Source organism: Tenrec ecaudatus, chromosome 9, assembly GCF_050624435.1.
Source record: "Tenrec ecaudatus isolate mTenEca1 chromosome 9, mTenEca1.hap1, whole genome shotgun sequence".
Classification (NCBI taxonomy): domain Eukaryota; kingdom Metazoa; phylum Chordata; class Mammalia; order Afrosoricida; family Tenrecidae; genus Tenrec; species Tenrec ecaudatus.
The window spans coordinates 157,647,361-157,659,557 of NC_134538.1; the positions used below are offsets into that span (position 1 = coordinate 157,647,361).

A 12,197-nucleotide genomic window follows, 5' to 3' on the forward strand; every position below is an offset into this window, starting at 1 on the left:
TCCACGGAACGTCCTTGCGGCGGGACACACTGAGCTGCCATCTGGGGCTCGGGGACAGGAAAGGACGTTTCATTGAGCATGCTGCACGAAGCGGCCAGGGGCTGTGGCCAGGGGACCGAGGTCAGGAGAAGGCCGCGGGCACTCAGGCTCGGCTGACATGAACAGGAAGCAACTGCATATGGCCTTTGATGCCCAGCGTTTGCTGCATGAGCAACCTTTACCAACTCTTATCAGCTCAGCCCACTGGACAGGGCCCACAGGCCCACACCTGCCCCGCCCAGGGCCAAGACCCCAGGGACTGGGATTGAGCCTGTCCTGGGGATGTTCCCCTCCCCCTGTCTGAGGGACGTTCCCTTCAGCTCCCCCCTCTTCCAGGTTACCCTCATGATTGTGGTCCCAGGGCCTATAGGTGCACAGAGGGGTGTTGGGAAATGGGCGAGAGGCACCCCATGGTCCAAGGTAAGGTGGGGGTCCTCGCCGAGTCCTACTTTCATCACGTGCTCAAGTACCTTGCTTGCCGGTAAGCCCAGGGCAGCAGCACACATACCTGGCTGGTTCCAGCACCTCACTTGCTGGTTGCTTCAAGGAGAGCAACTGGAATTGCACTTGGGAAATGCATGTTTGCTTTTTTAAAGCTCGGTCTCACGCAGTGCCATCAAGTCGATGCCGACTCACAGTGACCTTACAGGACAAGGCAGAACTGCCCCTGTGGGGCTCCCAGACTGTGACTACAGGAGTAGAATGCCATGTCTCTCCGGAGGGGGGTGGGGTGGGGAAGATTGATTCCAAAATGCTGACCTTGAAGTTGCCAGCCCAAAGCTTAACTGCTACACCACCAGAGGCGTCGGCAGCTTACAACAAGGTGGACGGTTCAAACCCACCAGCCGGTCTGCAGGAGCAGACAAAGATGCCTGCTTCCTAAAGTTGCCCATCTCGGACGCCCTGGGGAGCTGCTCTGCTGTGTCCTGCAAGGTGGCCGGGGCAGGAACAGGTGCGAGGGTGGCGGTCGTGCAGGAAACCCTGTGGGAGGACTGGCTCTCTCTGGTCACCAGTCATCTGGTCCTTAGTGAGGGCTCCCAGTGACAAGCTGAAGATTGCTCAGAAAAAATGTGAAGAACTGCTTCCGATTGGGGGGTGGGGCGGCCTTCAACACTGCATGGAGAGCTCCGTGCGCAGCCTTGGTGTCCTGGGGTGGCATACCCAGGCGCTGAGACTACCCTCTCTGTCCTGGGGGGGTGGGGTACAATGTTCCCAGAAAGGGGACTTAGTAATGTTCTCTGTCGTGGGGGGCATCCCCAGAAGGGGAACCCAGTAATGTCCTCTCTGTCTGGTCGGTGCGCATTTTCAGAGGCTCAGTAATTCTCTCACTGTCCTGGGAGCAGGGATGTTCCTGGATGGGGGGAGGACACTTAGTGATGCCCTTGCTGATCTGAGAAGTAAAGGAAAGCACCTTGTAGGAGCCCCCCCTTGTAGGGCAGCTGGGGAACCCCCCCTACCCTGGGTCTCCTGACAAAGGCAGGTATGGGCACACTGCCCCCACCCTCCCCATGACTTCCTGGGTGAAGCTGGGCCCCTATAGCGATGTGCACACAAGCCCACAGGGATGGGATCCTTCCTTCATTTATAAGGTAGGAAGGATCCTTTAAAACGCCAGACACCGTGGTCGTGCTGGCATCCACGAGCCCTCCAGACCAGAGCCCCTGCCACGGGGTGCAGAAGAGAGGGGTAAAGGGCTCCTGTGTGACCCCCAGGTCAGCCACCCCAACTCCAGCCCCCTCTACTCAGCTCATGCCTCCCACAACAGCCAGGCTGACCCTGCCCAGGCATCACCCTGGACACACGGATCCTGCCTCTGGAACGAGTTCCCCTTTGGAGCTCTCCACAGGGACCCACATGCTTCCTGACCGTCCACTGGCGTCACCTTGTGAACAGACCCTGCTTCACCACCTGTGCAGCCTGGGACCACCACTAGTGGGACTGTCCTCTGTACACGGGGACCCCAGCACCCCCAGACTCACTCACTCCACCAGAACGCTTGCCAAGTGACTCTTGCAAGCCCTTTCTAGCGTCATCAAAGGGTTCCTTAAATCTAAGGGCAGAAGGAACAGTCATCGATCTTTCCCTGATGGTGCAGGTCACAGGGGCACACAGCAACCATGCATGGCGGGTGGCATGGTCCCAGGTCTCGGGGGCGGAGCTAAAAGCATGTGTGCCCAGCATCCGCACCCCCACACATAAACACATATAACACATACACACACTACGCACATACATCTCAGATATACACACACCCTATGTATACACACCACACTTAAAAGACAGACACATCACACATACACAGACCACATGCATGTACACACACCACACATGCACACATACCACAAACATCCCATCCCCTTCACACCACATACATTTACACACCACACAGCACACACTCACGCTTACAACCACCACCCTTCCCCCGCTGCCTCAATGGAACACCCTTTGGTGCACACCCGCCCTCACAGCGGCTCTCCCGCCGGGCGCCCACGCTCTCCACGTGGCTCTGCTGCGGGGACACGGAGTCACAGACCCTGGGAGGCTGGAACACGCTGCCTTTCTGAACAATTTCAAGAATTTACAGGTTGGTTTTGTCAGAGCTCACCCAACACTCTATAAAATCTTCATTAGAGGAAAAAAATTAATAAAAAAAAGAACACACTTCCACCCCCAGGCAGCCTTTTCCAAACCTGCTCCCTCATGTGACATTTAACAGGACCCGGAGCCCAGCGACCATTCACGGTCGCTCCTTCTGAGGAGCAGCTAGACAGCTGACGAGGGTGAGTTCCTGCTAGGGGCCTCTGGAGAAAAGCAGCCACTGTGACTAACGATGCCACAGGCGGGACCAATGAGGCAGTATCCACGAGGGAGGGAAATGGTGGAGACAACATCAAGCCCTATTTGGTCAGGATGCACTCCGCCTACACGGGACCCAGGACCTGCCACGCAGTGCTGTGGGAGCTTCTGCAAGCACCGCCCCACGGACGGACGGCCAGAAGGCCCCGGGGTGTCCCTGGTTGCCCCTCTCTCAGACTGTGTTCCTTTTGTGACAAGAAGGAGTTCCCTTTGTGACAGCAGCCGTGCCAATCAATCTTCATTCGGCTCAAACACGCTGGCATTTAATTATTCAGAACCTTCCAGGGCAAGCGAATCGAGGTGAGAATTCCTGAAAGCAAAGCGCTTTCAGGACACGGCACACTTCTCCCCGCGGCCAGCTCAGAGACCACACAAGGAGATACACGTGGGTGCGCTTCCTGCACTGCCACCGCAGCTACCTCGCTGCCTGGCTTTCCTAAGGCGCAATGCCCACCAGACAACACACAAGCTGCCGCGACCTTGGGCCCGGTGTCTGGGGCCTTTTGCAGAGGCTTGCGAGCAAACCCAGGGATCCATCCCTTCAGGATGCTGACGTGTCACCATCCTCACAACCTAGTGTACTTGTCACCGAGTGTACCGGGGGAGGCTTTCCCAGCCCCCTTGCTGGCACATCCATCCCGACCCCAGAAACACAGGGGATTACCCACAGGGCTCCCAAAGAAACCCTTCTGAGATGGGCAGCCACACCTTTCTCCTGTACAGTGGCTGGTGGCCTGGAGGTTTGCGACTGAGCGCTGAAGCACTGCGCCACCAGGGCTCCTTTTGCCGACAGCAGGGTGAAGGGTGGGGAGAAACGGCTGCCATCTGCCCCTCCAGCTCATGGCACCCCCGTGTTCATCAGGGCAGGGCTGTGCTCCAAGGTTTCCAATGGCTGACCGTTCCCCAAGGAGACCGCCAGGCCTGGGCCTTTACGCTTTGGGTGAGCAGCCAGGTGCTTAGTCGCCTGCACCCCCGGTCTGGTTTGCCAGAGCCCCAAGCCCGTCGAGACTTTGGCCAGCGGCCCTTTATGAGTCTGGGTGAGTGGAAATGACACAAAGCCACCATCGAGGTCACATGCATTTCTTCTTCGTGTCTCCCGACACGTCTTCTGCATTCTGTCTGCAGATCTCTGGAGGGATAAGACAGGGCAGCGCTCAAGCGCGAGGGTGGGGTGGGGATGGAGGGATCATCATGTGGTGTCGTTGGGGTGAGGAGTGGGTGGCCAATCACAGCTTGAGAGAGATGCAGACTTGGGACCACAAATCACCAACCAAGTGGCCACGTGAGATCTAAGCAGGAACAGGCCAGCCCACAGACACTCACAAATGCCCACTAGGTTTAAGGGACCCCTGGTGGCACAGTGGTTGCACATTAGGGTGCTAACCACAGGGTCAGCAGTTCAAACCCATCAACTGCTCCGAGCGAGAGAGGCTTGGCTTCTCACTCCCATGAAGAGTGACAGTTTGGGAGGTGCATGGGGGCAGTTCTCCCTTGTCCTGTGGGCTCAGTAGGAGTCCGGGTGGACTCAATGACAGCGAGTGAGTTACTAGGTGTAAGGACCTGGATCAAGGACGGCACTAGGGGGACAGAGACAAGTGAGGAAGGCCCATGGGGAGGAGACCATGACGCGACCTTGTTTTTCATGTGCATGTTGCATGCAGGAGGCCATTATTAAGAAACGGCCAGTCCGCCTAGACAGTCACTGTGTTGGTTGTTTTTTGTTTTTGTTGTTTAACATGAAGAAACCAGACGGAGGTAGAGAGGTGCTTATAGGGACACTGTGCAGGGACAGTCAGACATGGAGGGCCCCAGAGACAGGAGGGAGTGAGAGAAAGGAGGTGTGGATGCCCCAGGAGAGGGGCAGGTTAACAGCGCTCACCTGACCCTTTACTGCGCTGCACTTCACTGCACTCAGCAGGGACCGTGGGTTTATGGGCGGGGAGGGGGGGGAGAAAGGGGGGCAGTCTGTGGCCACCCTGCGCCCAGCAAGTCGCAGACCAGTGCTATTTTGCCAACAGCATGGGCTCCCTTTGTGCCTCTGGGTCACATCTGGGTCATCCTCACCACCTTTTGAGCTTCTGCTGCAGCTACCTCAGGACGCACAGGCTACCAAACCCAGCCCACAGCCACCTCGCCAATCCCAGATCTTAACGACCCTCTTGGGCAGAACATGACTGCTCCCTCAGGACACCTGAGGCCGTTGGCCCTTCACAGGCACAGCCAGTCTCATCTCTCCCTCTGGGAGGGGCTGGTGGGTTCAAACAGCCAGCTTAGCAGTTAGCAGCACCATGCTTAACCCAGTGTGCCGCCAGGGATCCCTATGGCTGCAGGAGAATGTAAGCAGAACCTTTTGTGTGTGTGTGTGTGTGTGTGTGTGTGTGTGTGAATTTTTTTACTGAGTTAGGTGGCGGTGGTGGTGGTCCATCTCAGGCCATCAGGCCTGCAGGTAACAGTCAGACCACTCTACACCCCTGTATCCTATTCCAACCCCCCCCCGACTTCTCTGCACCTTCTTATAGATTTCAACACCTGTCAGTCTTCTACGTGTTGCCTCCTCTCCCCGCCCTTGCCCTCCCTCCTGTGGGGTTCTCCAAAAGTTGTCCCCTCTGCTCTGCAAGTCTTCCTCTGGCTTTTTCCCCTGGTCTCACACAATAGGTGTCTTTCTGTGATGGGCTAACTGCCCCTGGCATGACGTTCCCCTGGTCCATCCGTGTCATGAGGGACTTTGTGGTTCCCCGTTTTTTGGAGGGATGCACAGTATTCCACTGCGTGGATAGACCAGAGTATCTTTATCCGGTCTTCCACTGAGCGCCTGTGGGAAATGCATTTCCCAGGATGTTCAAAGCTAAGAAATGAAGAGGGGAGAGGGGCTGAGGAGGAGCCCCCTGGCAGTACAGCCACAGAGTACCTCCGAAAAACCGGCTTCACAGTAATCCTGTGAGCATCCTACAACCCTGGCCCCGCAGGGCATCACCCGAGAATCTAAATGGGTAGTTTCCATGAATTTCTAAGAAAATATGGACTCCCAGCAACTGCGTAAGACAGGATTGAACTGCCCGCGTGGGTTCCCGAGACCGTGACTCTTTCCCATAGGAGGAAGCCTCCTCCCTTGCAGCAGCAGGTGGTTTGGAACTGCTGACCTAGGTTGCAGGCCAACACATAGCCCACTGCTCCACCGGGCCCCCTCAGGAAGATTGACGTATGTAGGAATTAAGAATGGCCACTCAAACCTCCCCGGGATCGAGTCCCAGCCAGCTGCCTCGTGGGCAGCCTCTGCTACCTGTCCGGGAGATGTGGCCATGGCACCCATGCTGAGCAGGGCTCAGAAGAGCTCCCAGGACGGAGGGAAGACTTAGAGGTGGACTTTCAAACCCTGCAGGTCACAGCAGTCAGATCCGCACGCGGAGATGAGGATGCACAGGGCTGGGTGGCCTCTCGGCCGTTGGCGCTCAGGATTAGTGTGAGTCAGGGGCTGAATTGGCAGCTACAACAGCCTCGTCGCCCCAAACCTCAAACTCACTGGCACCAAGTCCATTCTGATTTATAGTGCCGGGTAGAGCGGTCCTCTGAGTTCCTGAGACTGTCAGCCTGGACGGCCACAGAGAGCCTCAGCCCTCTCCCACGGAGTGGCTCTCAGCTGGCCATGCTGCCATCACGGTTCCTTTTATGGCCAGCTGCCGGGCCCATTCTGACTCAGAGTGGCCCCTGTGGATTTCTGGGACTGCCACTCTTAATGGGAGTAAAATGCCTCGTTTTTCGCTCAAGGAACGGTGGTTTCGAACCGCTGACCCCTTCCTCTTCTCCAGCTCTCCCGCACTCCCTTTTGCCCGGGCAGGGTCTTGCTGTCTGAAATGGACCGACGACAGGCCAGGGCCGCTCAGGTCTGGCTGCACCCCGGAGGGTTTCTTGTGGTCTGCTGGCAACGTCCCAAATCCTGGCTCTGAACCAGAGTCACGAGGCATCCGCTTGAAACCACCAGGAAGGATGGGCGAATCACGTCCATGGAGACCCTGACCCGAGCCCCGGCACCACACCCTCTCAACCAACACAGTGGTGTGCCCCCACCAGCCCAGAAGGGGGTGCCCCAAGGTTAGTGTCCTCAGGAGAGAGGACAGAAAGATGAAGAAACGTAAAAAGTACAATGGGATTCTTGTGAGCAGCTGGAGCTGGTGATAAGCACCCAGTTGGCAGACAAGGGAGACCTGGCTTGTGGCTGAGCGGGGGTTCTCTCTGCAGAGGCCCCTGGGGAGGGCCCTGCGAGCCCTCCTTTCCCCATCCACTGCCGTGTGTGGGGACAGCCCTGGCTGGGGCATAGTCTACCTTTCCTATCAGGGGACACTCCAGAAAATGAATTCTTTAATCTGACCCTGGCCTGAGCTCAGTGGGGATAACGGGGTTGGAAAGTTCACAAAACCAGCAACAACAGAAAATCAAACGCGATGTCTTCTGGTCCATTACAACGGACAGCAGCCAGAACAGGACAGTGGCGAGAACGGCCTGGGGCAGTCTCTGAGCCCGACCCTCTTACGGAAGCAGACTGCCGCCCCTCTTTCACTCAACGCTGCTGGTGAGTTCCAACGGCTGTCCCAAGCCAACTCCACCCTGCCAGAAATTAAGGGGGGGGGGCTCTTTCGTCTTCAGTGCTAGGGGAAAAGTGGAGCCGATGATTGCGTAATCACGGAGCTCTCGCTGTGATTCATTTCCCTAGCCTATCTGTGGGTTTTCTTTCCCTGGAATGATGGTGTCTGGAAGTCCCTCGGAGGACAGAGGGATTTCGCGGGGAAATGCCCATCGTGGCCGAGGACTCCCAGAGGCCTCCTGCCAGTGCAACAGCTCAGAGAAGTTTCCAACACCCAGGTGCACAGCCGGGTGAGTAGCCGAGATGTGTTCAGACTCCGGGCCCTCGGATTCGAGTCTGCGGCCACGGCCACGCTGCCCAGCATCAGGGCGGGCTCCACCAGCCTGAGTCACTCCTCCCACGTGGCTAAAGGGAAAGCCACGAGGAAACTTACTCATGTCAGAAATATAAGGTGTAAACACAGAAAGGGCTATTTTAGAACGTGTGTCATCAAATTCTCTCCTCGGAAGGTGATTGGGAATTCGTTTCCCGGTGGGGAGGCGGCAGGTGGCTCAGGGGCTTCTGATGACGGATCTGTTGGAAGTCTGACAGTGGAATGTTCCCTGAGAGAAGCCAATTTTGATCTGCGGCTCAGATCTCAGACACAGAAAAACAGAATCAACTTGGAATTGAGGTGTGGTTTGCTGGGAGATGCAAGTCTTCACGTAAGGACTCGGGTTCCACGGCCAGCCAGGGCGTCTCGTGCACGGGCCCCTGCCCTGTCAGCCAGTGGAGGTGTATGCATGGTTGTCTTGCTAAGCAGGTTTCAGCGGAGCTTCCAGACTCACCTGTACTACAAAGAAAGACCTGGAGATCAACTTCTGAGAATCAATTAAGCAGAAAGATGTGGAGGGCAGCAGCCTGATCCAAAACCCACTGGGGGGATGGATGGTGGAGGACCGGGCAGCATTTCACTCTGCTGGTGTGGGGTCATCACAAACTTGGGGGTGGGGTCGGCATTCTACCGCAGCCAACCTCCCTGGGGGAGTCCCGGGCACACAGCCTCCGGTAGCCTTTGCACTCATTGTGTGGAGCAGTTGCTAAACAAGTGACGGGAGCCAACGCCACACAAGGGGGAGGTGCAACTTTCCAAAGAACACAAAGCTTTCCCAAGAGGGCGCCCTCAGTGGGGACCACACTACCCACGGAGGACAAGTGTTCTGGACTGCTTCACACGACCCAGTACGCCTGATTCAAATCCAGCACTTCTGTCTAAACACCCATGACTGCCTCCGGGCTTGCTCCCAGCATTCTGACCTGGCACAAGCGCACCCCCGAGTCTCTCCAGGGGAACGGGGTAGGGGTGGCGTGGAGTCCCAGTGACACTATGGTTCCGCTGAGCAGAAGCGCCTGGCCCAAGCTCCAATCCTCTCTGACCGCATGCTCTTTCCAGAGAAAAACACAGGACCCTACAGTGCAATCTGATTGGGCGGCTGGGAGGTTCATCAAATCCAGGGGGTATCTCGGGGCTGGGGAGTGGAGGGGGAGGAGGCCAGTTCCTGGCCCTGGAGCCTTGAAATGGACGCAGTTTCTGGTGTTGGAGTCAATGACTGCAGCGGTCACCTGCCTGCAGAGATCCTCTTAGTGCCCCTGGCTCAGGGAGGCAGAGCTGGTGCATGGAGATTGAGCTGGGGGAGAAACTAAAGACCACGCAGGCAAGACCCCACTAAAACGGGGCCCAGGCGGGCAGCAGGAAGGATGCCCTGCTTCAAACAGCAGTGAGCTCCCCAGCACTCTGAGACCCAGTCACATTCCTCAGCGTGCCCCTTGCACACGGAGACGTCGGCACTTTCACAGGCGTCTGCCGCCCAGCATTCCATATGGATTTAGAACAAAAGATGGCTTTCTGCAAAGTTGACAAAACACATCCCAGCCCACCTACCCAGTCCCTGGGCTCCTCCACCTAACCTGGGACCCCTGTTCCTGGCCAAGACCCCTCTAGGCAGTTCGCCCAGCAAGGCCAGCAGAGGGCGACTCACAGAGGGACTTAATGAAGAGAAAATTGTTTCATTTTAACACTCCTGGCAGCCAGAGCTTTGCCCATCTCCCCTTCCCTTAGAAAGGGCCGAACAATGAGCGCCACTGGGCCCGAAAATGTCCTCACACCCACCGGCATATCCGCCTGAGCTCAGTGGAGTGACAGAAATTTCATTTTGTTCAGTACAACGGTTAAATGGACCTTGTGTTCTCGAGAATCGGCGAGGTTAAGCCGCCTCCTAAACAGTCCCTTTGTTTCTAAGCAAGCCTGAAAAAAAATATTTATAGTGCATAGGTTATTTACAACCTCGCCATCCAGGGCTGGCCGTAACTTTATCCCACCCAGAAACCTGATTTATTGGGAGTTCTGGAACTAATAACAGATTTGCTTGTAAGATAAGTTTTTGTGTGTGTCCCCCACCCCTCCAATTTTTCTCTCTATATTTAATCAGCTTCTCCTAACAGAGATAAAACTATTAAATGGCCACAACTGTACTCCGGCTTAGGGCCGGATCCACGTCCCCCCTCCTCTCCTCCACCCCAGCCCGTTTGCCCTCTCGCTGGCCCATTCACGCGCAGAATAGCTGAACAAAACCGAAAGCCAGCCAGCTGGGCCCAAGAAGAGGTGAAGACGGCGATTTCACAAGAAAAATAAATAAATAAACCTTCATCCCCCTCCCCGCCCCCCCCCCAACCCTCCGCCATGAAATGACCGGATCGCAGGCGGGCACATTTGGGCTTAGCGTTGGATCGCCTGCAAGCACCCCAAACCCGTCCGAGTGCAAAACTTCTTTGACTCGGGCCGGTCGGTGGGCGCCAGCCGGCAGCAGGGGACGCGGGCCAGGCCCGGCTCGCTCGCTCTGGGCGGACCGCGGGTTCGAGCGTACGACGCGGGCCGGTGCGCCCCGCAGGTCGGCCAGGCCCAGGCCGCGTCCTGGCCCCACGCTCCGGCCCCTCTGGCATTGCAAACTCCACGGCCCGCGCACGCGAAGGCGGGCCACCGTCCCCACCCCCAGTGCATTGTTCAGCCGGGCCGGACTGGGACTTTTCATATCTCCCCTGCCCCGCGTCCCCCACTCCACCTGCCCCACAACGCCTAGTTCACAGCCCCTGAATTCGCGCTGGCGGAGAAGAAAGACGCGTGGGGTGGGCGATGGCAGGGGCCGCAGCGGCAGCGAAGTCAGAGGGGCTGTGCTGGAGGCATGTGCTCTCTCTCTTTCGGGGTGGGGGGCGAGCCCAGAGCCACAGACCCCCCGCCCCCCCCCCCCATATCCACCTCAGCGGCTGGGCTTTCCCGGCGTCCCCCGCTCCACTTTTTTCCTTTGGGCCGAGCCCACCTCGGCCCTGCGCGCCCCCTCTGAGCCCTGGAAACGCGCCCCCGTTCTGTCCCGGACCCCAGCTCCTGGACTCCGCCGGCTTGGGGCGGGGGTTTGGCGGATCCGGGGATCGTGGTTGGGGGGATGCCGATCTGGGGGGCCGGGAGTGGGAGCGGAGGGTCTTGGAGCCAGCCGGGGGCGTGGAGCGGGGAGCCGGGGGGCGCGGGGGGCCGGACCGGGGGCCGGGCCGTGGGGAACAAAGCCGGGGGCCGGGCGCCTTACCTTCGTACACCGGGGCCATCGGGGCCGGGCCGTCCGCGGCTCATGGCAGCGGGGCGGGGACGGCGCAGCGCGGGCTGGGCGCCCCCCGGCTCAGGAGGCTTCTGCCATCTTGCGCCCGGGTCCCCGCTCGCCGCGCCGAGGCCGCCCGCGCCCGCATCCCCGCCGAGCTGCGCGCCGGGCGGGGGCGGCCGGGCCGGGCGAGCCGAGGGGCCGCGGCCCGAGCGCGTCGGCGGAGGGGGTGCCGGGGCAGCGGCCAGGCCGGGGCTCAGCGCAGCATGGCTGGGGGGTCCGGAAAGTTGACGGGAGGGGGAGGGGAGCGCAGGCCGCGCGCGGGGGGCGGGGGGCCTGGAGGCGGGGCGCGCAATCGAGCGCCGATGGCACGGATGGAGGCGGACCGGCCGGGGCGGGGCCGGCCGGGAGGGGGGCAGGCCGGCCCAGGGGCGATCGGGCAGCGGGCGGAGGCCGGGACGCGGGCCCAGCGAGGGGTCAAGATCCAGGGAGATCGAGGCGGGGAGGGGGGCGGGGCCTGGGGGGCGGGGGCGGGGCCTGGAGGGGGGACCCGGAGAACCCACCCGAGAGGCGGTCGGGGAGACCCGGAGGGGTGGGAGGTAGGTGCCTATCCCGGGATGGGGGCAGGATCAGAAGAGCTTGAGTGGGCGAGAGGACAGGGCAATCGGGGGCGGGGGAGCGAACAGGCCACCGGAGGGGCAATTGGGAAGGCCGGGCCGGGAGTAGGGGGCCGGGAGGAGGCCTAGGGAGTCGAGATCGCGAGGGACCGGGGAGGGGGGCTGGAGGGGAACAGGAGGGGCGGGTCCAGGGGGCGGGGTCCGGGCCGGAGCAGCGTGGGCAAAGGTCAAGCGGGGAAGTCTTGGGGGCCCTCTTCAGGATAGGGGAGTTCTCAGAGGTGGAGTCGTGGGGTTAAAGGGCCAATTGGAGATCCTGAGGGGGCGTCCCTTGCAAGGGAGTCGGAGACGGGGGTGCCCGAGTGCAGGTGAAAGCTGGGAAGAACCCCGGGAAGGCGAGCCCGGCCGCAAAGGTCGCCCCCAGAACTTTGAGTGCTGCGTGCGTGCGTGCGCGCGTGTGCATGCGTATGTGCGCGTGCGTGTCTG

The 12,197-nt window shown here is 59.4% G+C and overlaps 1 protein-coding gene across 3 annotated transcripts in view; it reads right to left on the reverse strand.

Annotated features, from left to right (window-relative positions):
- HIPK2 (homeodomain interacting protein kinase 2) overlaps positions 1-11,343 on the reverse strand; it is a 118,010-nt gene extending 106,667 nt beyond the window's left edge. For 2 of the 3 annotated variants that reach the window (XM_075558733.1, XM_075558732.1), the window contains exon 1: positions 11,089-11,343. In XM_075558733.1, the coding sequence (XP_075414848.1) occupies positions 11,089-11,107 (19 nt within the window). In that variant the 5' untranslated portion in view covers positions 11,108-11,343. The remainder of the gene's footprint in view (positions 1-11,088) is intronic. The other variant, XM_075558731.1, reaches the window with a different exon arrangement.
- Between the last annotated feature and the right edge of the window lie 854 nt (positions 11,344-12,197).